The 27491-nt window shown below is 41.8% G+C and overlaps 2 protein-coding genes across 4 annotated transcripts in view; one reads left to right on the forward strand and one right to left on the reverse strand.

Moving 5' to 3' along the window:
- The first annotated feature begins 1907 nt into the window (after positions 1 to 1907).
- Positions 1908 to 15009, forward strand: MLANA (melan-A). The gene is made up of 6 exons (XM_068553608.1): positions 1908 to 1966; positions 4234 to 4378; positions 5612 to 5713; positions 8261 to 8357; positions 13323 to 13436; positions 14751 to 15009. The coding sequence occupies exons 3-6, from the start codon at positions 5637 to 5639 to the stop codon at positions 14817 to 14819; spliced, it is 357 nt and encodes a 118-aa protein (XP_068409709.1). The 5' UTR covers positions 1908 to 1966; positions 4234 to 4378; positions 5612 to 5636; the 3' UTR covers positions 14820 to 15009.
- A 7542-nt stretch (positions 15010 to 22551) lies between these two features.
- The window catches only part of BRD10 (bromodomain containing 10), a 104056-nt gene continuing 99116 nt past the window's right edge, over positions 22552 to 27491 (reverse strand). For all 3 annotated transcript variants that reach the window (XM_068552693.1, XM_068552692.1, XM_068552691.1), the window contains one exon: positions 22552 to 27482. In XM_068552693.1, the coding sequence (XP_068408794.1) occupies positions 23839 to 27482 (3644 nt within the window). In that variant the 3' untranslated portion in view covers positions 22552 to 23838. The remainder of the gene's footprint in view (positions 27483 to 27491) is intronic.

Raw genomic sequence — 27491 nt, forward strand, 5'->3', positions numbered from 1 at the left:
TGCTGCTTCTAGATTTCATGTCGTGACATTTAAGGACAGACTGCTGCTTCTAGATTTCATGTCGATATGATTTACAGTTTACAAACTGTTTTCACACACAATTAGCATACATAATCCTCACAGCCACCTGGGAGGTAGATGTTCTCATGACACTGGAAAACAGATTGACCCCAAGTCTGGTCAGCCTCAGTTTCTCCCCTGCTTAAAAACTTTCTGTGACTCAACACAGCCTGCAAACTAAGCCCAAAAGCCTCAGCATGGTGTTCACGTGCTCTGAGATTCAGAACCTCAGCTCTGAATTCCTTTTCTGTACTTTGAACTCCAGCCGTACAGGACTAGCAGTTCCCCAAACCTGCCAGGCCGTTCCATGCCTCTGAGCCCTCCCTCCATGTGGATGTCACCTTCCCACCTTCCCCCCAAGTTGTGACTAGTAAATATTTACTTGTCCTCTGCATGGAATGCCCGCTCCCCATCTCATGCCTGGTGCCCCCTGCTTACCTTTCCAGACTCAGAGGAAGCTCATCTTCCTCTAAGAAACCTCTCATGTACCTCCTGCCCCCAAGAAGAACCCATACCCCTGCTGTTCCCTGGGCAGGAATCTCGGGTGGCGCCCATATGATCTGACACCATGGTAGACATTGAGGTTGACCTCAATAGCTTTTCACCCCAAAGGTCATTCTAATCCAGCCCTGCAATTCCATCCTTCTTGATAGTGACTGGTCAGAAGTGGCCGTGGGATTATTAAATCCCATTTCTGATTTATTAGTGGTCCTTTCTGCCCACCTTTACAGCCTTAGAAACTGGGCCATTGTTCTCATACTTGAGCCAGCTTCTGTGCACGCATCAGCGCTGACGCTAGTTCTCCTGAAACAACTTACCTGTTGGAGGGGGGAACCGAAGGAGTCCTCCTGACGCCTTCCTGAGAGTCCAGCCTGAGGCTGGCAGAATCCGACTCTTGCTCTCGGGTGCCTGAGGGAGGAAGGGGCTCCGGCTATCCTCCAGCAGCCCCCCAGGCAGCTGGGGCTTCCCTGTTAGGCCCCCGCGTAGACACACTTTCATTCTGCTCCCGTCTCGACCTCACCACCACCCCTCCACCTTCAGAACTTCTCCATCTGACCATCTCTTTACTTCACAGGCAATAACTTGTTAGCTCATTAGCACTAAGTAGCCATCAGGCCACAGCTGATCATTATTAGTTCATAGTAGCTTACCTTGCTATCCCGCAGTCTCACGGCTGTTTGCACATTCACAGGAGATTCCTGGAGGCATCAGCCTTTCTCAAGCTTTAGTAACTTACAAGGCACTGCACTGGATGATTTTACATATTTTGTCTCACTTAAATCTCACAGCAATTTTGTAATAATTATTTATTCCCATATTGTAGATGAGGTTGCTGAAGCTCAGAGAGGTAAAGAAACTTGCCCAAGGTCACACAGGTAGTAATGGGAGCTGGGATTCAAGGCCATTCAGACTGGGTCCAGGACCCCACTGGGTGTAGGGCTGTCTGCAGCCTGCCTCAATAACTGCAGAGATGTCTACCTGCCTTCTCCACTTTCTGAAAAGCAAGTTCTGTTTGTTCAGCTCCTACAAAAGGGCAGCAGCGTCAACCCCCATTTACAGCAATGCTTTTTATAACATTCTAGCATGTTCTGTTGAGGTGTGTGTAAGAGAGCAAAAGCTCACAGTCTTGTGGGGCACTGAAGAAGGTTCTAATCCCCAAGGAAGGTGAGTAAAGAGGATTCTGGTTCCTGAGCACTATGAGCAGGAGGGTTTTGACAAGATCAAAGAGGCATCTCTGCAATCAGTCCCAGTGGCTTATCAGGTGGGCCTGTAGTGCAAGGGGGCCAAGGCCCACCAGGTGGCAGCAGAGAACCGGGCAGTGGCCGGCAAGGTGTCACGTGGTGCAAGCTCTAACCCTGGGACTGGGGCACAGGAAGCGGCAGCACCGCATCCAAACTCAAAGCAGGTCGGAAGTGGGCCAAAGGGGTAGTGGGTGGGGCAGCCTTGTAGTAACATTGTTGCTAAACTTACTCTGTTTAGCAAGAGCAAGTTTAGACACTGTGCCAAGCAGGGTAATTATCTCCTTTTACTCTCACAACTAATGTACGAAGTAGATACTATTATTAGCTCTACTTTTATAGATGCATGCAGTGAGGTTCTAAGAGGTTTATGATTTACCCAAGCTCACACAGATTGAGTAGAGGAGGTGCAGGTGGTTTGGACTCTAGAGCCCCGACTGTGAGCCTGGTGGCTGGGTGGCTGGGTGGCTGGGTGTTACACTGCCGGGGAAGATAGGAAGTCACTAGGAAGTGTGCAGGCTGGGGGCAGGTGGGGCCTGGCCTGGGCTGGCTCTGAGGCAGAGCCTGAGGCCTAGGCCGGTCCAAGCACAGTAACTAGGAGCCTTAGTCGATGGGAACTTCTGGGGGCACTTCCAGGAAACAGGATGTGTAGGGTTTTCAGGCTGAGGTTCCCTGGGAACTGTTATTTGAAAAAAGCCACCCCAGCTCATCCTGGGTGATTCACCCTAACAGGACTGGGCACCTCAGAGGCTGCTAACCACTCAATGACCTAAAGAGATGCCCTTGTAAGAGCTGATCAGGGCTCCCTCGCTGAGCTCCAAAAAGCAGATTAGCTGGAAAGGAAGTGCCCAGACCGGTCACAGTGTCCCCAGTTTGCTGGGCCTAGTCCTGTAGCCCCCTCTGGGGGAGGCGATGCCAGCTGCCTTGTGGTTTCCACCCTGGAAGAGTGTCCAGGCACACTCAGGGCCCTGGAATTAGCTCACATCACCAGGGGACTTAAGCGAGACCTGGGAGCTTCCCCTTGCCCTGAGATCCAGGTCAATGCCTCCCTCCTCTCTGGTCCTGCTGCCAATCATCCAGGGGGCCATGTTAGTTAGTAGAGTCCAGCTTAGCACAAACCTTTGGCCTCTTGGATCAGAACTGCATCCTTCTTTCTAGACTAGCACTCACCACCAGGCCTTCCTGGGAGTTATCAGGTGTAACCCTGAGGTTCAGGTTGAAGTTACTCTCCCCAAATCCCTCAACACCAAAGACTTGTATCCTTCCTGATTTTCTTACAAGATCTCCTGAGTCAGCCTCAGTTCTGGGGATCCAGACCAAGTCATGCCCCATTACTCTGCTGCAGGGCCTTTGCACCGGTTCTTCTCTCTGTTTGAAATGCTCTCCCCACATCTTCATATGACGGACTCCTTCTTGTCATTCAGATCTGTTTGCATTTTCTCTCCTTTTCAGAAAGAAGAGGATAAGGATCTTACCTAATAAGCATCAACCTCCCCCACCCTGTTTTATTTCTCCCTTGCCATTTCCACTGATGATTATCCAGTAGGTTGATAATGCCCTCACACAGAGCAGTCCAGTGGAAACTGGAAAGCTAGAGGATCAGGAAGGAGTGGGGCTCTTGGATGTTATGGGGAAGGGGACTGTAGTGGTCATTTAATCTAAGTCCTCAGCTGGTGAGAACGCTCACATTCCTTTATTCTGGTGGGTGTTTTGTTTGCTTTTTGCTTTTCCACAATGGTTACAGAGAGCTGGTGAGCAAAGATAATTCTCTCCCACTGAAATGCTTCTGGGCTGTATCCATTTGACTCTTGGAGTAGGCTATGATGTCAGGTTGAATCAGCCCTGGTTTTAATTAAATTCTGGGTAGGTCATATACTACCTTCAAAGAGGAAATTTTGTCTGCTCCTTGCAAATGCAAGAAACCCACACTTCCCAGGGCACAGTCATCTCTGAGGGCATCACAAAAAATCTGGGAGCTCAGCTCAGGAAGATTTAGGGATCCTCTATTTCCTCTTCTTGATCAGGAGGTCATGGTCCTAGATGACCTCCAGGTCTGAGCCCAAAGTCTCACCAATCCTTTGAGGTAGAGATGAGGGAAGGTATAGGGTGCCCAGTTATATTTGAATTTCAGATAAATAACAAATAATTTTTTTTTTAGTAAAAATACATCCCATGCAATAAGTGGGACATACTTACACTAAAAAATATTGCCCGGACACAGTTATACTAAAAAATTATTCATTATTTATCTGAAATTCAAATGTAACTAGGAATCCTATATTTTATCTGGCAACCCTACAGAGAAGGGATTGGCATTTAAAATTAATGGCTTCCCTAAGATGAAACCCTGGGATTGGGGAAAACAGAGGCCATAGTGAGCTGTGACTTTTTGAGGAGAGGAATGAAATCGGTTTCTTTCACGCCAATTAAGCAGTCACAAATGACTCCATCAGAAATCCAAACTCGTGACTAACATGGGACTCAAGACCAGGAAAAAAAAATTAAAAAGATTAAGAGCCAGAGAAGCAATCTTCACACACAGGGCCAGCCAGCAGACGGAGTGGATCCCATCCTGGCAGGTAAGGGCATTGCCATCTCACCCATTCTTTCAGAACAGAACAGGGTTGGGAGATTCTGGTGTGATCCTCCAGCCTCCGTGACTCCTGGCTGTCGGCAGAATTCCTCCTCAACATTTATAATTCTCCGACCTCTGAAGGTTCACAGAGTCTCCTCCTAGGTCCTGCCTCTAGGCTGCCAGGAAGCAGAGCAGAGAAGCAGGAGAAGCAGTTGTTCAGGCTGCAGCTCGCTCGTGAGCAGCTGTGTCTGGTCCCTTGAAGGAGCACTTTTCTTGGCTCAGGTGGGATGCGGTGCATTTGATGAGCCCACACTGCTTGCCAAGGCTCAAAGCTGGAGGTATAGATTTACAAAAACAGCTTAATGCAAAATTAATTAAGTTTTGTGTCTATCATTTTGAACACAGAGTTCACCCCTACATTATTCACCTGAGATGATCAGTGAGTTCAAGTGTGATTTCTTCTTTACAACTGGGAAGGGAAAATTACACATGAAATGCCCCAAGGAACGGGTTCATGGGGTAAACTCTCTGCTCCTCTCTCCCACTTCTCTTCAGCTGTTTTAAACAGGATCATTAATATAACTCTATGGGGACCAGACCTTTGGGATTCATGAGAACAATAGAGGAAAGAAAAAAACACACTAGCAAGGAGAGAAGAGAAACCATTGTTGATTTTTAGCAAGCACACTCTACTCATGACCACTGAAGTTCATGAGCTTTTTTTCTATTTGTTTGTATCATAGTTTAAAATTTTGTATTTTGGGGCAGTTTCCTTTGTTGGAAAATGGGCTTGGAGGATGCTGTGCTAGGCCACACACACATTATGTCATCATAGCCTTCTTTTTGTCCAATGAGCGATATAAAATAATACCTTTGGAGAGAAATAACTCCTCTTATTAACCACAGTCTTGGGCCAGGGAAAGTAAGGAATGAATAAAAATGCTTCTTGTTTGTTTCTCTACAAGTTTATGGTATAGAGTCAAATTAAAGGTCACATTTTTTCCCCCAAATTATAACTCAGTTTGAAAGTTTTTTCCTTTTGTTTGTGGTTCCTTCTTTGAACCTGAGCAATTTCCACTTGATATTAGTGAAAGGAGGTGCAAATCCTCTCACAGGGAGAAACCAGAGGGTTCGGCTGTCATTCCTGGTCACCTAGTGAGAATGTCTTTGTGGGTGTTTATGAGATGTAAGAACATGCTGGATGCGTGAAATGACACCTGTGTGCCCCTGCTGTTAGGTGACCCGAGGCCTGACCCCACAAGATGCCAAGAGAAGAGGCTCACTACATCTATGGTTCCCGCAAGAAGGGGCACGGCCACTCCTACGTCACAGCTGAAGAGTAAGTTCAAAACCAGACCCAGTGGGGTTTCCAGTTTGCCTTTTGCTGACACAGCCTGCTGGCTTCCCCCAGCACGTGCCTGTCTGTAAAACTCTCTAGTGTCTATTTCTCCAGAAAATAAATACCCTGGCAATGAGGTGAGGAGACCCTGTGGTCCTACAAGGGACCTCAAGCTTCTCTGAGGCCAAAGAGGCAAGGAGGTAGGAAAGGTAAAAAGCTGGATCTTGCCATTTTTGTCTGCATTCTTGGCTATGAGGCATTCATTGTGGGTTCCCAGGCTGAAAAACATCTGTCTGGGAGCAATATGCCTCTTTCCTCAAGCCTTGCCTGTCTACTCCACTCAGGCTCCCGGATGTGGTTTGCAGACAGAACAAAGGCAAGTTGCCAAAGGGCAAGTGAGGATGAAGGGTAGATGTGTGTGACTCCACCTGCTGACTGACTCCAAGGTGAAGAGGGTCATAACCTTTGCATCAATACTTTATCCTAAAGAAAGGTGTTTCGTATTATGAATTAATTTAAAATAAGTATTTACATGATTAGACATTTCTAAGTGCTAAGCATTGTATACCAGCCCAAGATGCTATTCTTGCCTTTGAAAAAAATCTTACAGCCTAGTGGGAGAGTTAGGCATGGGAGTAATTTCGGCAAGTGTATGTGCTGTGATGGGAACACAGGCTGTAGGACACACTCTGCATGGATGAGAGTGGGCAATGTGGGGGGGTAGTGGGAGGGCCCCCCCCAGGGAGGGCCCCCCCCCACCCCGAGTGGAGACTCCAACAGGACAAACGAGGAACCTGGTTTTTATGTGGACCATCTCTTAAGTGGTCTGCTCAGAACTTCCTGCAAACCTGCTCTCTCGGGAAAGAACTGTTGAATAGCTTTACCAGAATGACCTAGCAGGGGCAAGAGACATGAAGAACCCATCAAAGGCACCGAGGAGGAGTTCAGGCTGGAGCATTTCCTCAGAAGACCCTAGTGGAATTCTCTAACATACCTGCATGGTCAACTGGGAGTGGAGGTGGGGAGATCTTCTGAAAAGATGTCCCAAGAGCAAAAATATACTCTTGCACGTGGTATTAGGTAGGATATCTTTCAGCTCTTGTATGATGACTCAACAGACTCTGTGAAACCACCGTCAAGAGAGGTTCTCAGTTGAGGGGGCATAAGCCGCCTATAGAGCTTGTGAAAATGCAGCTTCCTAGGCACTGCTACCCAAGAGGCTGTCTCAGTAGGTCTGGGGGCGGGGGGCCCAGGATCTGCACTTTAACATGCATCTCAGGCAACTCCATTGCAGAAGGTATCTGGGTGACATCTGAGGAGCCCTGCCTGGCTGGGCAGTGGGTTCTTGTGGTGTGTCTGGCACATCCCAGTGTTCTCGGCTCTCACTAGGCGTGTGTGAGTGCAATGTAACTGTGTGTTGAAGAGCTGGAACAGAAGGCTTCCCTGGTAGCGCAGTGGTTAAGAGTCCGCCTGCCACTGCAGGGGACACGGGTTCGAGCCCTGGTCCAGGAAGATCCCACATGCCGTGGAGCAACTAAGCCCATGCGCCACAACTACTGAGCCTGCGCTCTAGAGCCCACGAGCCACGACTACTGAAGCCCGCATGCCTAGAGCCCGTGCTCCGCAACAAGAGAAGCCACCGCAGTGAGAAGCCCGCGCACCAAAATGAAGACCTGACGCAGCCAAAAATAAATAAATTGAAAAAAAAATAAAAGAACTGGAACAGAGCTCTATGTGTGTCAAGATGTCCAAGGGGGTGACCACAGACCTGGGGGGTGGAATTAGAGCACAGGCATGCTGGGAGTTGAATCAGCTGGCTCCAGTCACGAGAGCCCACTGAAGGTCCCCGTGACAGCTTCATTTCAGGAAAGGGCGATGCAGCAGGAAAGGCACTGGCTGGGTACCTCGGGCCAGTCGCTGGGAATGCTGGTTCTGCCGCTCTCCGGTTGTACAACCTTGGGCATTTTACCAGCCTAAAATCTTGAGGATGTCAGATGTGAAATGAATATCCTACCTATCCCAGTGGATTGTTGTGGGCCTATAGTGGGGTGCTTGCCCCAGTGCTTGGCAGGGGTGTTGTGAGAATTCAATAATCTAATGCATGTAGAATGGTTATCATGGTGCCCAGCTTACAGCAGACATTAAGTCAATGTTCCTTTCTGCTTCTTTTTTGTAGACTGATAGTTGGGGAAAATGTTTTAAACTAGCCCTAATGAAAAGAAAAGATAATTCAGTCTCAATAAATATGTTGTCCACATAAGGGTCAGTTACTACTGCACCTGTTGCACCTGGAACTTTGGTGCTGGGGCCCAGGCCAGTTAGCACTGCTGCTGTGGGCACACACCTGAGAGGATTCCAGAGATGGTCCCGTCCCTGGGTACGAGTGCTGGAGGCCTGGTGGGTGCTTGGTGTGGCGTGGGGTGGGACACTCCTTGGGGACTGCTCTGACTGCAAAGCCCCTGTGAAGAGAACACATTGATGCACATTTCATTATAATCTGGAACAAGGTTTCTGTACCAAGATGTATTTGTCTATCTCTCGGGCCAGGGCTGCAGGGATTGGCATCCTGATAGTGATCCTGGGAATTTTACTGCTCATCAGCTGCTGGTACTGTAGAAGACGAAGTGGATACAGAAGCTTGAAGGTGGTAAAGTTCCCACTGCTTGGTCCCTCCAGATCAAGGACCTCCTTTCTCCTTCTTTCTCTGAATTTCTGGGGAGTGGGGTGACATTCTCATGATCATCTCTATCTCTGATTCCTGGTTCCAATGAGTCTTTCTCTACATTGTACTTCTTGTAACTCTTCCTTTGCCTCTGCCCACGTGTGAACACCAGTCAGGAACTTGGCCCCTCTTTTTGGTTCCACTCACAGGAAACTCGAGTGCCTATCTGTGCGTGTAGCTGAGCACTAATGGTTTGTGGGGCACAGGGGAAGGGTTCATGGTTCTCTTGCACAGTGAACAGCAGCATTTGAGACACTCCAGATCTTACCAATCCTTCTGGGGATTCCCACTGGCTCTGTTACTCCACTTAGAGGCCCTCTCCTCTCACCTTGCCTCTTCACCCCTTTCCTCCCAGGTTGCCTGGGAATTCCAAGTTCTTCTAACTCTGTTAGCAAGCAACCCATCATACCCAGGACCCGTCCAGCCATCAGTGCAGTGAGGAAACCATCCACCCCTCAGCAGCACAAAAGACCACCAGGTTTTTAACAGATTCCTTCCTCCACTGATGGCCAATGTGGTTTTAATAGGATTTTTCTCCTTTACCCATACGAGCAGGAAGTTAACAAACGACACAGTCCAGCCTTGGGGTAGCAGGATCTTCCACGTATGAGAAACATCAACAGAGTCTCTAGACTATAAAGACGACAGGTTTCAGAAACCTTGCTTCAAAGCCAGGGAGCACTTTGGAGCTTAAGCATTCTCCACAGTGAGAAATGGGATGGAAGGAGAGCTGCAACTTGCTCTCTCTCTTTCTTTTTCTCTCTCTCCCTCTCTGCCTTGTTATTGCAGATCTGAAAGCTTCTGAGGTTGATAAGTAATGGAAAAAAATTGATATTTACAAAAGATGTTGGAAAGTTCCAGTCCTCATTCAGCAAGCACTTCATGCAGAGAAAGAGGTTCTGTGATGGAGGGGAGGACTGGCCTGGGTGGAGGGTTGGAGCCTGCGGCAGTCTGAGGAGGAGAAAGGAAAGGTGAGAGCTGTAGCTTCAAATTCTTCTCATTGCCGGGAAGCCTGGGCAGTCCCATGTGTCCCTTTCCCTAATGCCCATCTTGCCATAGTGTCCCAGATACCAACCATGAAAGACAGGGTGAGCTTGGGGGGATACAGCCACCAAGCAGCAGCCCTCCAGTGTGGTGACATTTATGGGAAGGAGAAGTTTCTGAGCCTGAATAAGACTCCAGACCAAGCTCTGTAGCAAAGCCTTGGGTTAGGAGGTTAGGGATAAAACTCTTTGCTCTCTGCCACACACTCTATGTGTACCTCTAGCACTGGGTTATGACATTGCCTTGTAATTTGTTATTTACTTTTTGCTTCTTCACCCCTTCTCTTCCTCCCATTTATGAGCTGGGACAGAGAATATTTCTTATTCATCTTTGTACCTCCAGTGCCTAGAACGGTGCCTGGCACACAGCAGTCACCCAATCGTATGGCATAAGGAGTTGGTCTCATTGTCTGCCATTGACTTGCTTGGTGGTCTTAGATTTTCAGTTCTCTGAGCCTCATTTACTCTATTATACACCTAGACACAGATGATATAACATGATGTGTATCAGTTTTTATTTAATATGTTTTCTTCTATAATTTAAAAAATTTCATTCTATGTTTGCATATTAAAAAGTTTTTTTAAATAAATAAATTTATTTATTTTCTTTATTTACTTTTGGCTGCGTTGGGGCTTCGTTGCTGCACGTGGGCTTTCTCTAGTTGCGGCGAGCGGGGGCTACTCTTCGTTGGGGTGCGCGGGCTTCTCATTGCGGTGGCCTCTCTTGTTGCCGAGCACAGGCTCTAGGAGCACGGGCTTCAGTAGTTGTGGCTTGTGGGCTCAGTAGTTGTGGCTCGCGGGCTCTAGAGCGCAGGCTCAGTAGTTGTGGTGCACGGGCTTAGTTGCTCCGTGGCATGTGGGATCTTCCCGGACCAGGGCTCGAACCTGTGTCCCCTGCATTGGCAGGTGGACTCTTAACCACTGTGCCACCAGGGAAGCCCTATGTCTGCATAGTAAAAGAAAAATGATTTAGTCTTTCAAGGAGTAAAAACTCTACAAACTCAGTATGTTGGTACCCATTTCCTAACTGTCCACGATTGCTAGCTTGATGCTACCCGGACAAAAAGGCAATGTGTTTTGTTTTGTTTTTTTTCCTTTCTGCTTCAACACTCTCATCTTAAATGTGTTCAATTGAAGAGTAACAGTCTTAGTGTTGTGGGCTCAGACACTGAGCATTTTGCCTGGTGTAGTTCAAGTTCAACCTGCCACCCTCCATTCCTCCAGGTCTAGACCAGTGATTTGCAGAGTTTTTGGAATTTTTATGAGATAGAACTGTGTTTAAATTCCCTTGTTCCCTAATGTTTAAAAATGCTGTCATTTATTTTTTAAATTAATATTAAAATCTTGTTTTGAGACTTTCATATCTCCTGAAAAGCCAGGTTGGGGACCAGCAGTCTAAGAAGTTTAGGCAAAATTATGTAAAATAGTGCATTAAGTACTGCATTTAATTACATAATAATCTCCCTGTCTCTCTTCGGTGATTCTATTTTCATTATAAAGCAGAAGAACATAAGTGATGATAAACGCAAGTTTTGGGTACCTGAATCACTCCACCTGTAGCAACCTTCATTAGGCTTTGAAATATGTTTATTCTCCCACTTACACTGACCACAGAATGGTAGAAATGTTGGTTGGAATTAAGGTCTCCTAAAATTTCCCCTTTGGCTAACAATTCCCCTTAGATCTGAAAAACATCTTCTGAAAGGAAAGACTGCTTTTTGCAGCAATGTGTCTCAGAGGAAAATGATTTGTAAGGGAGTGGAAGTTGGCTTTCATATTTATCAGTTTTACTCTTTCACTTGGGAAGTTTAGGACATAATACTTTTGATTCTTGGGGAAGAATTTAAAGGCTCTGCTGGTAGCTCAGTTTACACTCATGTCTTGAGGTGTCATGTCTCTCAATGTATGGTCAGGGGACTTTGCACTTGAATCACCTAGGGTTCTTGCTAAAATGCAGATTCTGGGACCATCTCTGGTGGTGGGACCCGGGAACCTATGTTTTAACACACACACTGAAGTTTGATGCAAATACAGAGAATTGGCAGTGAACTGGGGAAGTGGCCCACGCTCCTCTCCTATGGCAGGTGAGGATTAAAAAAAAAAAAAAAAAAAGAATAAAAGCAATAATTGAGGTAAAGGGAGAGAATGCATTAAACACCTTACCTGAGATATATTGCTGGGAATGGTGGAGGGGAGCAGAACCTCCCTGGGCCCTCATGTCAAAATTGGGGTTCTTGTGCTTATATCCTTCCAAGGGGTAGTGTCAATAATGATTTCAGACTAGAGTTTAGGAAAATTACTTCTTTACAGTCTGCACACTGTGTAGGTATCACCTCCAACCATGTGTGGCCTCATCCAGTTGATGTTCCAAACACTTCTCCTCCCTGGGAGACCTGCCTTGATGCCCTTCTCTTCCAACCCAGTAACCCCAATAATCAGCCATGGTCTGCAGACAAGCCTGCAGAGGCACTGAACACCTGCACAGCCTCCCTCTTCCAGCCGCCCTCAGCCAGGACCACAGAGAGCTGCTCATGCCCTACTGGTGGATTGGGTTCAGATATGTTCGGGTCTGTATCTTAAAAAAATGAATTAGGTGTGAGCATTTAAAAGTAACAGTTTACATAAAAATCTTAATTTCTAGTTTCTTGTTTTTAAAAAATCAAAAGATCTGGCAGAAACTGGCAGCTATGCAGTGGTTTGTCCCTTTAGATGGGATATACACTCCCTCCTTTCCTATGGTCCCCACTTGACCTCCTCCTCCCTCTAAGTGTCTGAGCGTAGCTGAGTCACCCCAGGCACAGGCGATAAGAAATTGCATCGTCTGGAGAGCAGCGGTTCTCTGTGTGGCCCTGGACCAGCAGGGTCAGCATCACCCAGGGAACTTGCTAGAAACACAAATTCGTGGGCCTTCACCCTAGACATACCATGTTAAGAAATTCTGGGTGTGAGCCCAGCAATCTGTGTTTAACAAACCCTCCAGGTGACGCTGATGCATTCTAAAGTTTGAGAGCCACTGCTGTGGAGAATTTAACAGTAAAAGCAACTAAAAGTTAGTCTGCTTTTTATAATCACAATGTGCCAGCAATTTTAAACAATGTCAGTAATGAAATACTCCCCCTCACTAGGGTGGACCGCTCCTGCAGTCCCCATTTTGGTATGTGTCTCTGCCTTGCATAAACGGTTGACATTCTATTCTAGGGATGGAGAGCATTACCCCCTAAACCTATGCAAACCACCGAACTCAGTTTTACCCACCCCTCCCCCAATAACTCAAGGTGCAGGACAGCCTTTGACTGACTTGCCATCATTGTTGTGATGTGACTTGGAAGCTCAGTGCTACAGCCACAGCATTTCTATCACAACACAGGCATTCGTACTGTTTCAGATATTTTGCTGTCATTATGGGGAAGGCAGAAATAGACAGTGTCCCTGCTATCGAGTTGCTCATATGCTTGTCCTTACTGTGATACCAGCTCCTGCTTCACTAGCTCTGATCTATTCCACTTGTAACCATTCTCTGAGAGCCATTTTTTAGATTCACTCTTTTTTTCCTTCCCTTCAAAAATATTCGTTGACTAACTAGTGGGTGTCAGGCACTGTACTAGGTGCTTCACCTTTAGTTAATTCCCACAACAATTCTGAGATGTAGGCGATATTATCTTCATATTACAGATGAAAACACTGGAGTTCAGAGAGATAAGGTGACTAGCCTGAGGATACACAGCGAATAAGTGGCAGAACCAAGATTAAGACCCATTCTTAAAACTTTGGCTTCTTCCTCTTTTCTTTAATGGACTCAATTATTTTTTCCTCACCCACTTACCTTCATGAATTCACATTTCAGGACAAAAGCATTCATGCTGGTACTCAAAGTACCTTAACAGGAAGATGTTCACGTGAGGGGCTTGGTCACCAGGACACCAAACTGCCTTTTCAAGAGAACAATTGTGAACCTGTGGTAGGTTGAGATCCTGCATCTTGGTGTTTTTGTGTATGGCTGCTTTTAACTTAAATGAATAAAATTATTCCCATTTAGAAAGCAAGGGCAATGTGAATGTGCTTAATGCTACTGACTTTAAAAAGTGGTTAAAATGGTAAATTTTTGTTATGTATATTTTACCATAATAAAAAATAAATAGTAAGATTAAAAACAAGGGAATCATAGAGATTTTCTTAAGTTGTGTCCTCTCATACCCAGATTTTCCAGGGTCAATAATGAGACCCCTACATGTAAGATCTGAAGGAAGAATTTGGTTCTGGATACAATATTCTTTTGTCTTATGTTTTTAGTATAATTGCCTTTGTCCTGAACACAGATATTATCTAACGGAGAAAAAAAAGTACCTACTATTAATTGTATAGAGTTGCACTGTCCAATAGGGTAGCCACTAGTCACATGTGGCTATTGAACACTTGAAACAGAGTTGTTTGAATTAAGATGTGCTGGAATACATACCAGATTTCAAAAACATAGTATGAGGAAAAGAGTATAATTGATTAATGATTTTTATATTGACTACATGTCGAAGTGATAATATTTTGGTAGGTGGGGTTAAATAAAATATATTAGTGAGATCAATTTTACCTGTTTCTCTTAATTTTTTAAACTGTAGCTACTAGAAATTTTAAAGTCACATATGTGGTGCACTCTATTTCTATTGGACAGTGCTGGTATAGATGTAGTACATCATAGTTTTTGAGAGCACTGACTCCAGAGCCAAGTTACTCCATGACTTACCAGTTGTGTGATCTTCGGCAAGTGACTTAACCTCCTCGTGCCTCAGTTTCCCGACCTGTAACATGAAAACCTTGAAAATACTCCCAGGGCTGTTGTGAGCATTAAATGAAGGCCTGACACATTTGTGCTCTGTTGATAGTAGCAATGGACTTTAGACACGACTATAGGGATTTATGCTTGTGGTAAAGATGAAGTGCGATCGGTGTCTGTTTAACAGGATTCAAGAATTCATTAGTTAGGGTTTGGGGCATCTACTGACAAGGATAAGCCAGGTATAAATAAGTTTCTGAAATTTTTGGGAAGCCACTTAGCCCTTTTTTCTCTGCCGTTGTTTCCCCCAACAATGTTTCAACATATATACTTGTGTAACCTAATAACGATTACCTCATTGGGTGGAAATTAGCTGTGGACAGTTAAACAAGTTTCAATCCAGAGCAAAAGTATAAACATCACGCTAACTATTTTGACTTAATCCCTCTTCCAGAACCACATGCACTGCTGCCAAGCCCATGCTCTCCTTTCTCACCCTCACAGGTTCCCAACGCTCCACCTGCCTATGAGAAACTCTCTACGGAACAGTCACCACCACCTTACTCTCCGTGAGAGCTAGCGAGGCCCCTGAGAGATGCTGAAATGATTTCCCTCACACTTTTTGTTGAATTTGATGTGGACATGTAATGTTCTGCTTCAGAATGCTATAGAAACAGTGTACATCATCTCTACTATTAAGCTGAGTGTTAAATTCTTTATAGGGCAACTAGCAATACTGATTGAGGAAATGATGAGAAATATTAAAATGGGAAAAGCTTTGTCAATAAACATTGTAATGGATGATACTATCTGTGCCAGTAATAATAAATCTACAGTATTATTTTCTGAGGGAGATCTTTCAAGTGTGTGTTCTGGGATCATTTGATTTCTTTTTAAGTTGAAATATGGCTAATAACTAACAAACTGCTATTCTGATTTTTGAAGACGCAGCCTCTTGACCTACACGAACTCTAACAGGACTGTTGCAGGTGAGTCTGCGCTACAGAGAACTCACAAAGGATACCTTTACAGGTTTAAGACCAAGAGCTAAATGACCTACCAAATTATAGTCAGATTCATCTGATCAGGAAAGTGTCAGTAATGTCTCTTTGTTTTCTAAAATTCCATGATGCTACAATAATATACTGCAGAGATCCTGTATCTTCAGCAATACATATCGTGCAGTTCTAATCACATTTCACTTCAAGGATCAATGCTGTGATAATTAATGACAAGAACTTTCTTTTAAACCAGAAGGTGGTATAAGGACTTGTAAACAAGTAAAAGCTACTGTAGTTTGGCTGATGTCTTGTCTTAAATATTCCAAAGGCAATTTAGCTCCTTTGAGCTCCCAAATCTCTCTCAAAAGCACATACAGAAGAAATCATAAGGGACCAGAAATTCTGGAATGGTGTCATTATTTGTATAGCAATATTACAATTTATTTGTGTGACATCTACATAACATTATCTGTCTGTTTTTCTTTTCACTGAAAAATTTTTTTGGCTTAACTTATATCACCATCCTAAATGGAAAATCAGTATCATTTTTCATAAGTAGAGGATGATTATAAAAAATGAAGATAATGAAAGCAAATTACTTTTATTGAAACCTAGGAAGATACTGATGGTCACAGAATGCTGTCAACTTGAGACTTGCCCTCGTTATTAAAGAGGGAGATTAGCAAGAATCAGAGAAAATCTTTTGACGTAATTAGAAGGCTTGCAAGAGAAAGAAATGACTTGCTCACTCTGTGACTCACTGTTGTTTAATGCCAAGTCAGTAAACCACCTAAAATCACCTTGTGCCATTGGAAACGCCAGTGTGGCATAACTGCATCATTTTCACCAAAAGACAAGATTGCACAGAGGAGAAAAAACACTGAATAAAGAGATATTACACACATTGAAAAAAAATGTCATTCCACAAAATATTAAAAGACCCCCCTACCCTTCCTGATTCTATCCAGTCTTACCACTTAAAATAAGCCCTCTCCCTCCCATTTTCAAACAAATAAATTCTGAAAAACAGAACTTCATTAGGATTTGGCCAGCTTCTGTCCTCATGACAGGGCCCTGTCTGACCCTCAATCCTCCACTTCTTATAGAAGAACCTGTGCCCCCCCCCATGACCAACCACAGCTGCTTATTTATTTATTATTGTGTGTCATTGATGGTGGTGGTTGGGGTCTGAACCACCCCTGCCACCTCCACCCTGCTATAACCAATCCTCCTGTAAATAATAAAAGTGTTAGTGGGAATGTAAAAAACTTTTTTTTGACAGAAGAATAAAGTTGGATCCCTACCTCACACCATTACAAAAATTAGCTCAAAAAAAATCATAGAGCTAAGTATAGGAGTTAAGACTACTCCTTAGTTAAGATTTCTCCTTGTTTCTCTTAGGAGAAAACAAAAGAGTAAATCTTTGCAACGTTGGATTTGGTAATGGTTTCTTAGTTATGATGCAAAACCACAAGTATGTTGGTAAATTGGAATTCATCAAAATTAAAAGCACTGTGCTTCAAATGAAGGACAAATCAAGAAGGAGAAGACACACAGCACTGGGAGAAAATATCTGCAAATGATATAACTGATAAGGGAATTGTATGTGGTATATATAAGTAACTCTTACAACTCAACAATAAAAAGAAAACCCAATTAAAAAGTGAGCACATTTACCTCATTACTTATTTCTATATGTATTGAAAATTATGAGTTCACACTGATAACTCCAATTTTAAATCAACTACAAAGGGTTCATTCTAACTTTTTTCATTCTAACCTCTTTTCATATTTTTAAATCCATTTCTCCCCATAGTGAGAAAATGGCTTCTGTTAATCTCAGATTACCAATTTACTGCATGAATCACCTTTGTATGTAAGCATTTTACCATCTATCTGTCATGCCATCCCACCCCCCTCAACAGATGCCCCCCAGTCCTTGCTCAGACCTCGAAGTCTTGCTGTGGCCCACCACCAGCTCCCTAACTGGAACACACCTTACCCTGCTCAGGTGTCAATACCCTGTGCTCAAGCTTCTAACTATGGCTGCCTCCCCCTGACATAGACCTGCTATGGTACACCCCGTTCAAACATCCAGATATTGGCCTTATGTGGCCAATAAATAAATAAAGTTAGGAGAGAGAAAAGGTATTCTTAAAAAAAAAACCCAAAAACAAAAAAAGTGTGATGCAAATTTGCAGAAAATCAAAATCAATCGAGGAGAGAATTTACTGCATATAAATTGAGAAGAAATGTCCCAAAGTGCACAAAAATATTAGTCATATACATCAGAAGCATGACCCCTAGAAGGGATGGCCTTGAGAAAGAGTTGGAAAGAAGCACTTCCTTTTATCAAAGGTGGATTGTCTCCCATGAGAAAAAAGCTCAAGAAAGTTGTTCGGCAGCTTGGCTGAGTGCAAGTTCACTGAGCTAAGAAAATAAAATAATCAAAACAGACAAAAATTGGCTGAAGCAGTTTAAATTCCAGCTTTTCCCAAGTTGGCCCCCACTGTTCCACATGCAGCCCTGGTCAGAGGTGGGAGAGTATCAGGAGACTCCCTGAATCATCAGGTCCCAAAGGAAGGGGGAGGTTTTAGCTGTGAGGGCTCAGGCATGAACATCACCTGCAGGTCTGATTCAGGTTTACAGCAGCCAGCTCCTAAACATCCATAGCAGGACATCTGACTGTGTTTTCTCTCTAAAAATAATTTAAATAAATCTCTTTTCAGATTAACTGCTTTTACTTAATTGATGCTACATTTGCTCAAATTGAAGTTTGATAGAATCATAATTCCTAAGATAGTGTTTTGCAAATCTAGATGGTTATAATAAAATTTTTATGGATATTAGACCATTAGACTCTAGAATTAGATCCATATATGTATTGTATTTAGGTTGAACTAAATGGTCCACTATTTTTAACCCATAATTGAATTTTTATATGATCAGGGAGAGATATTTAAATCAATAAAGACCATTTATATACGCTATGAACTGTCAGAAGAAATCTGTAAAAAAAAAAAACTACTTATCTCAATAAATTTTGATTTAAAAACTGATATAAAACAAGAACCCCACCGAATGTAAATTGATACAGCCACTGTGGAGAACAGTATGGAGGTTCCTTAAAAAACTAAAAATAGAATTACCATATGATCCAGCAATCCCACTACTGGGCATACATCCAGAGAAAACCATAATTCAAAAAGACACATGCACCCCAATGTTCATTGCAGCACTATTTACAATAGTCATGGAAGCCACCTAAATGCCCATTGACAGACGAATGGATAAAGAAGATGTGGTACATATATACAATGGAATATTAGCCATAAAAAGGAACGAAATTGGGTCATTTGTAGAGACGTGGATGGACCTAGAGACTGTCATACAGAGTGAAGTAAGTCAGAAAGAGAAAAACAAATATCATATATTAACGCATATATGTGGAACCTAGAAAAATGGTACAGATGAACCAGTTTGCAGGGCAGAAATAGAGACACAGATGTAGAGAACAAACGTATGGACATCAAGGGGGGAAAGTGGGGTGGGATGAATTAGGAGATTGGGATTGACATGTATACACTAATATGTATAAAATGGATGACTAATAAGAAACTGCTGTACAAAAACATAAAGTAAAATTTAAAAAAAACCTGATACTTCTTCAGAAGTTTGTATTTTCATATGGTTTTCCACCGATATGCTCATAGTGGATGAACCAACAGAATGTTCCAACATTCCAGGTGCTAAAAGATTGCTATGAGAACCATCTTTCCCCTTTGCAGTTGCAAATAAATTCTTTTTTTAAAAAACAAAACAAAAAAAACCCCAAACAAGAACCCCACCAAAAACAAAACCCCAAACAAAATCGAACAAAACACCACCCCCAAATGAAACTATTAGTATTTTCATTAGTTTAGCACTAAACTCATAGATTAATTTAGGGGAAATAACACTTTGTTCATGATATTTTGTTGCTTAAATGTTTCTAAATTTTATAGTCAAACAGCTTTCCCTTAAAAAAAACCCCTTTCTCTACCCTTTTCAATTTAAATAGTGTCCATCTTTTTTGCCCCCGTCACCTCTCTGTTGCTACCATTACTGCCAGGTGACAGGTCTTCACATCACCTGCTCAACTCACCGAGTAATCAATTGGCCTCCCTGTCTCTAGTCAGGTGAATGATAGCAGCTACTATTTATTAACATTTACTATGTGGCAGGCATTATCTTATCTAATTCTCATAGCAATCCTGAATGGTAATCCTGGGTGGTACTTTAATAATCTTCACCTTACATGTGAATGTCATTTTTGCTTCCAAAGCTTCAGTAGCTTCCCAGTTACTTTCAGCATATTTTTCAGCCCTCTATCACCCAACACAACCTACTTTTTAATCATTCCCCATTAGTCCTCTTAACCCATAATATTCTATTCAAACCCAGTTGCTCTGTTCCTTATATGTTCCTTGTGCTTCTTTTTTAAAAAATTGAGGTACAACTGACATATAACCACAATAAGTTAACATTCACCACACACAGTTACAATTTTTTCTTGTGATGAGAACTTTTAAGATCTACTCTCTTAGCAACTTTCAAATATACAATAGAGTACTGTTAACTTCCTTGTGATATTGTGAGACTGAGTCTCTGCAGGCTTGGTTCTAAACATACTTTGTCCCGTCACAAACGCCACCTTGTGTTTGAATCCTCTGGCACCTCCCTACTAAACTCTTAGTTCTTTATTCCTCTGACATTTACTTTTAGCTTGTTATATTCTTTTGATTTTTGTGTGGAGGACCGGGATGGGATCTTACTTATCTATGCTGTTCCTACAACATCTTTTGTACTATATGGTTCTCAATAAACGTGTAGAATGAATTTACACAACTCTTTGATTTTATGTTGATTAATTATGCTTTGAGTTTATGTTGATAACTACATTAAGAATATTAAAGATTACATACATAAGAACACACAGTTTTGGTTCTGTAGAACCAAAAAACTGTAGATTTTTTTCACAGTTTGTCTCCAGGTTAAACTATAAGAACCTGAACCATGCCATGCCCTTCAGCTTTCTTGTTAAACAAGCAAGCATCAAGCACCATGGTGTGCATAGTAAGTGCTTTTTGAACAAATGAAGAAAAATACCTGGGGCAGATGACAGCATTATAGTGACAATGAGGCTTCGGGTTCAGGTGTTGGCAATACAACCTCTGGAATGAACTTAAGGTGAGTTATGTATCATCTCTATGTTGCAGTACAGTATAACTTTGAATAACTAAACTCACCATCAAATTTCTTAGATCACTTTCAGATCCTGCCATCTTCTCAAGCTTTTAATATTATTTCTAAATTCATTCTAAGTCAATGATATACTAGACCAAACAAACATTTTCATTTATCTTAGTGTATATTATAGTCATCGCTGCTTTGATCATAAAACTATTGATGTCAATTACTTATTAAATATATCAATAAAATTGGAATCTTGGAATGAAAGGAGGAATCTAAACAGCCACTTAATATTATATATATATATATATTTATATATATATATATATATATATATATATATATATATATATATATATATAAAATCACAAAGGAAAGTTTTTTTGGTAGGAAAAATCATAGGGAATGAGAGAAAAGAGCTAACACATGACAAGGAGGTATGTTATTTCAGCATGTTTTATCTTAGCATTTAAAATGATATTGAATACTGACATCCAAATGGCCTACTAATTCTATACTAAGGGTAGAAACACACCCTTCCAGGACCATGAAGTCTTTCAGGTAGCATTGTGGTGACTTTTCTTCCTTTACATGAATGCTTTAATAGATGACCTTTAAGAATGCTTAATAACACTGAACACAAAGAACTGAGGAATCTGACTTTGTACTCTTTGGCCAAGATCCCAGAAATCCACATGACCTACCAAACTGGAGGCAAAGGAAAAAGAATTTGACTTTTTGATTATATAAATCCATTAATTTAGTCAAATTTCTAGTAAAAATGGGGCATTATTTTTTTAAAAGTAAATTAGACCTTAAATAATATAAGAAGCTAACTAGATTCCTCACTCATTCAACAAATACATATTGAATATCTACTATGTGCCAGTTGCTGGGGTGACAATGATGAAGATGACTGACAAGGTCTCTCTCTTTTAAAAAATGACAGGCATTAAATACTTGCATACAGATAATTTTATTACAGTTGTGAAGGAGTGCTATGCATTTCTCACACTATGACCTCAATCTCTGAGTGACTGCAATACCATGATGCTGGCTGGGGTAAGGAGAGGGAGTTATATAATATGTAATGAGAAGCTGAAATGAAATATTAAGTTAAAGGAAACATCTGGGAAGACCTTGAGGTCTTGAACTTTCTAGGAACTAAAAGGAAACTAGAGTACGGAAAGCAAGGGGGAGAGTCAATTGAAATGAAGCTGGAGAGGTAAGCAGGAACAGACTGAAGAGCCGTTTAGGCTCTAAAAGCCTAAAAGGGGAGCAGGGACTTTAAGGTTCACCAGATCACACAGAGCTTTGAAAGTCATATTAGGATTTTGATTTAGGAGTCAGAAAAGAATTAGTGGTTAATAAGTGAGGGGCCTTCACTGGGAATCAAGTGCATCATAAGTAATTCGGTAAATTCGTTTCTGGAAGTGGTGTAGAGAATTCTTTTCAGACAAAAGATGAACAGTTTTAGGCTGTTTTGTTTTAAAAAGTTGAGTAGGTAAATACATTCATTTATCGTGCACCGTGTATGTACAATGCAATGTACTTCAAACATCACCCACTTCCCCCTGAAATCCAAGGTTTCTAAACTGACAAGGAAAGGGGGAAGGTGACTACAGGGGGAAGGTGAAGCATAGACATGATCAGCAAAGGTACTGTCTTAGAGTATAAATATAGGCTTTGAGAGCCTTTAGCAACTTTCCAGGAATACCCTCACTGCTCTCTTCAACTAATAAATTTTAATGTAGTTTCAAAAGAACTCTTTAGGCCTACTCTTCAACCCTAGACTACAACTCCATGTGATCAGGTTTAATAATATCATTATAAATGGAATGTGGATGAGTTTACAATCAGTATCCCAAATAAGATAATGGATATAAACATCAAATAAGTATAAAATCTACCTTTTATTTAAAATGAGGCAAATTCTGAAATACCATAAAGTTGAACCCCAAGAATAAGCTGATCCATATAAACATTGCTTTACAATGGAATTTAAGTAACTGCTCTGTAATTGAAAAATACACACAAAAAGAGAGTACTTATAAATAATTGAAAGTGTTCACATTCATTTGTCATTCTAAACAAACAAAATTCATGTTTTTAAATATCATTTTGGAAAATCAGTCAACTATGAACCAACCCCTCAATGTAAAAATAAATGTATCGGGGGAAACTAGGTGAAGCGTACCCCAAACCTCTCTGTACTATCATTGCAACTTCCTGTAAATCTAAAATTATTTAAAAATAAAAAGTTAAAAAAACATATTTGGGATGTATAAACACAGACCAAACACACTGGCCTTTAAGATTACTTATTTTGATCAATGTAGAATCTGGTGGTGGATTAAGAGAAAAAAGTTAAAACACTGAAATCCAGAGCGAAATTTTAAAGCAGAAGTAATGTAAAGTTATGCAGAAATGATTTTAAGCATTAGGTTCAAATACTGGCTATACCACCAACTAGCTGAGTGACCTAGGGCACATCATTTAAGCTCTCAAGAGTACCTGTGAAAGTCAAATGAGATATGTGGAAGTAAAGTTTGTAAATTCTAAAGCCTTGTACAAATGCTATTATTAATTCAAATTTCCTAGCTTAAATTCCTTTTTGTAAAGATCTGTCCTCATATTATATCCTGTAGTCTTTCAATGGAACAAGAACGCACTTTAAAAATGGTATTCAAACAAGGAAATACAGCAACTCAGTTTATTACATGCAGATTCTTCTGCATTGATGCTAACAGTTCACTGGTCCAAAATTACTAAAATACTTAAAAAACTATACATTATGTAAACAAAACATAAATAAGACAGCATAGTTCTTTGTACATATAGTTTAGTACAGGTTGTTAAGGATTTAGGAATATGTACAATTTTACACAATGGACTGCATTTTCACAATGCATAAATATATATATATATATTTTCTTACAGAAATAAAAATAAGATTCAACTAAAGACACAGAATACCATACTGTAGAGCCACGCTGCAACAGTCCAAATTCAAGAAGAAACATGTCAATGCAAGTGTGCAAAAGCCTAGCTTACTCCAAACTAGTCAAATTTGACTTTGTTCAATTCATGTTATATAGGCAGGTAAGTCCTGTCTATTTTAAACAAATAACCTTTGAAAACATACTCATACCAATGAGTGAAATGGAACAGATTTTTCCCTCCCCAAGAAAAACAAAGCCTTGTTGCAAGCTAATGAAAAGATACATCAAAACACACATACACACACACACACACACAAACTATGTATAATATGTTTTCAACAGTATAATAAAGTTAAAATTTTTATGGGAGTCAAAACAATGCCCCATTATTTAAAAACTGGCTCGTTTAGTCTAAATTCAAGATGCAGCTGTGTCAGGCTTCTCTAAGCCAGATGACTGAAAAGCAGGGAAGACAGAGGCAGGATTTCGACTGGCAGATACAACAATTTGAGAGAGTGATGAAGAGAGTGAAGAAACCTTAGATGCTGGAGTATTTATGGTATTCAAAATGGCTCCTTCTGGGCTGACCAACAATTTTTTGACTGATGTATCCAAATGAAATACTGAAGTGCTACTTGGCAGTGAAGGATTACTAGAGCGAATGGCAGAAACCAAAGATGTCTTAGCCGAAAGAGTAGCTGGAGGAGACTTAATTACCGAAGTCAATGACACTGTTGGTGCAGGAGGTGGTACAGAAACTTCAGCAGCTGGGTTTATGATCTGTGGTGCTGCATGTACTGTGGGTAGAGAACTTGCATTCCCAAGAGAGTTTACAATTTTTGTAGAGCTTCTTAGAGAATGTTTCACAGGTCGCCCACTTAAAGAATTATTTGATGCTAGCGTGATCTTCTGGGCCAGGTTATCTACCGGTTTAGGCTGAATGCCTTGGCCACTGTTAAGAACGAAGGGAGGTCCGTATTTTGGATTAGTGGATATAAGGAGAACATGGCTGCCAGCTCCAAGACCTTGTGGTGGAACAATAAAGCGGGTTCCGTTAATCATGATTTGTGTGCCAGGTGCCAAAGGCGTACTGGTATTGATGACTATTTTTTGCTGAATACAAGGCTCACTGAACTGGCCCCCTGCCACACTAGTTACATTTGATGGTGCTGCATCAGTGTGAACGGCAGTGCCAGCTGGAGCAGAACTGTAACTGGGGGTTGATTTTACGAAAGCAGGGGACCGTTGCTGGTTTGGCAGAGAAGCAAAATTGGAAATGTTAATTATTTTACCTGGATTCGGTGAAGAGGATGGAAATTCAGTTTGAGGTTTATTTGTGTTTATACTTGTTGGCACTGGAGTTGAAACCCCTGGTGACTGAAACTGGACGGAAGTCCGAGATTGTCTTTTAGAAAGAGATACAGAACGTGTGGCTCCTGGTACTGTTGCGGCTTGTGGAACTGTGTTGATTATTTTAGGGGATACAGTCACAGATGCAGGCAAGGCAACAGTAACAGGGATTTGCAAAGCTGATGTTAGACATTTAGGAGACACTGTTGGTTGTGTATTTGAAATCAGAACAGATGATGCAAGATGTCCCGTTTTCACAGTTGATATAGCCACAGTGTTTCCGAGATTTGATGTGCAAAGTCTATTTGACAAAATAGGCATAATTCTTGAAGAGGTATCATTTCCACTGACTAAAACAGGAGGTCGTGTCCCAACTGAGGCAGAGGTTGAGGTCACTGAAAGAGAACCCAAAGATACATTTGCTCCTGTTACTGAAAACATGTTTACTGTTCTTGAAGCAGAAACCACTGATTCATTAACAGGAGTAATATTTTGACTCACAAAATTTGAGCTTACTGGAATTGAATTACCACTTGTTGACAGTGGCAAAACATAGCCCTTGGTACTTTTTTCTTCTCCTTTTGGGGTTACATTTTGCAATAGGTTAATTGATGGTATAGCTGGCACACTGCCTGAAGTATTTACAATTGCTTGGCCTATGTTTAGCCCAATTTTCACATCTTTTATCTGAGACACAGTTGGTGACGAATTTATTTTTATTGGTGCTCCCACTGTAGATGGAATTAGTACTATCTGGGGCTGCTCTGGAGCCTTAACATATGTTTTACTCAAGGGAGGAGGAAGAGTTTGTTTTAATGGTTCTGCCACAATAGTTGGGGTTGAAGTGCCACTGGGAATTGCAGCATTAATAAAAACTAATTTCTGGGCAGAAACACCTGTAGATGTTGGTGCAGGTGCCACATTAATTGCAGTTCCACTGCCAGAAGAAAGAATAGATGGAGCTGACACCAGCATAAGTTTCTGAACTGGAGTCCCACTGACCATATCTTCATTTGTTGCTGCTGTTGCTTCTGATCTTGTAACAGGGTAACTTTTTGTGACATAATCTACTTGTTGCTGTTTAGCTGGTGTATGAATAACATTTGCATTGGTTTGTCCAAAATTTCCTGTTGATATGCTAATTACGCTTACTGAACTATTTGCTGTTGATGGTAGGAGAGTGCTAGAAGAAACAGAAGACTTTAAGGGAGAGGTGGGCATGTGTGAAGCTTTATCTATCATGTGCCCCAAATTACTACTGCAGGAAGGTTGGCTTAATGTAAATTTAAGATTTTTCCCCGTGGATGGATTAAAGCCAGCTGGAATGGAAACAGAAGTAGGTGCTTGGCCAAAAGGTGGGAGACTAGATGTAGCAGTTGTTCCAGCTACTGGTGAAAAAGCAGAGGATGATGAAGTTGTTGATTTTGGCACTAGAAATGCCTGAAGCTGAGGAGCAAAAGTAAAAACTGAACTTGAAGATAAACTATTGGATGAATTTTGATCTGGATTGGTCTGTACTTTTACAACTCCAGTGTTCCCACCTCGTGTCCTAACAAGAATTGACTGTGAATCTCTTATGCATACAGTTTTCAGTTCTTGCTTTGCTTCAGAAGAATCAGCAGTTTGTTGTGCAAAACAGTTGAGGGAACTACCTGGATTTGCAGATTCATTTAGTGTTGTTGCTGATAACTGAGGCTGAACTGTTGAGGAAATGGTGGGTGAAGCAATGGGCTGGGGGAATGCGGCTGCTGAAACTGCATTCTTGACTTTTCCTGCCTCACTCTGGCTAGTCTTAACTGGTGGTGTTAATAAATTACTTATGGAGGTTACAGGTGTCGAAGGCTGTGGTCTAGCATTACTCACATTTGACAAAGGTATAACTGTCTTGTTGAAAGCTGCATTAGGTAGTTGGGTAGAAACAGTTCCTGTTGGGTTGACAAGAACTGATGCTAAAGAAGAGTTTACATTTGCTGTCTGTGGGAAAGATGAACCATGTTGTTCTGTACCTTTTTGTTGAAGTGGTGGTATTTCTTTTGCAACTGCTTTCCCTTCCTTGTGCTGAATTACAAAATTCTTAGGCAGAATGAGAACCTGCTGCATGATTTTTTCTCCTGTTTTAGGATCCAGCATAGGTTGCATCTGAATCTTTACAGAGCTGTTATGAAGATCTATGGGCAACCACTGGCCACAGGGCATTTTGTATACCATGTGTAAAGGACCTTTTGTACTGGTGTGGCAGGTCAATGCTGGCTTTATGGGGCTTGCTTCTGGAGGAGATATAACTGGCTTTTCCACAGCAGGAGCACTTCTACCTGTGGAAGGGGGCAGTTGATTTGTTAAGGTCACTTTGTTCCCAATATTCTTTGCAAGCAAGGCCTGAATAGGTTTGGTCCCTTTCTGGAGAGTAGACACTGGTGTTGAATCCAATGAGGCAAATGACTCTGCAAACAGTGGCTCTGTATGCTTTGATTCATTCAAACAGTCAATTTGCATATCACCTTCTACAGTCTCAACTGTTGTCTCATTTGTGCTTAACTTTGCTTTCTTCCTTGGGGAAAGCTCTTTTGTGCTATCATCCAGATAATTAGTTTGTTTGGACTGTCGTTTAAGTGTTTTAGGCAGTGTCTTAGGTACATCTTTAGAAGGCAATTCTTTTTTCAGCAACTTGCTTCTGGCCATAGGTAAATCTATTTCTGACAATTTCATATCATCTGAAAATT

Source organism: Eschrichtius robustus, chromosome 10 (genome assembly GCF_028021215.1).
Source record: "Eschrichtius robustus isolate mEscRob2 chromosome 10, mEscRob2.pri, whole genome shotgun sequence".
Taxonomy (NCBI): Eukaryota; Metazoa; Chordata; class Mammalia; order Artiodactyla; family Eschrichtiidae; genus Eschrichtius; species Eschrichtius robustus.

Coding starts and splice junctions, on each gene's coding strand:
- MLANA (XM_068553608.1), top strand. CDS start 5,637: ATGCCAAGAGAAGAGGCTCACTACATCTATGGTTCCCGCAAGAAGGGG. Junction 5,714..8,260: donor TCCTACGTCACAGCTGAAGA/GTAAGTTCAAAA, acceptor CTCTCGGGCCAG/GGCTGCAGGGATTGGCATCC. Junction 13,437..14,750: donor AGAACAATTGTGAACCTGTG/GTAGGTTGAGAT, acceptor TCACCCTCACAG/GTTCCCAACGCTCCACCTGC.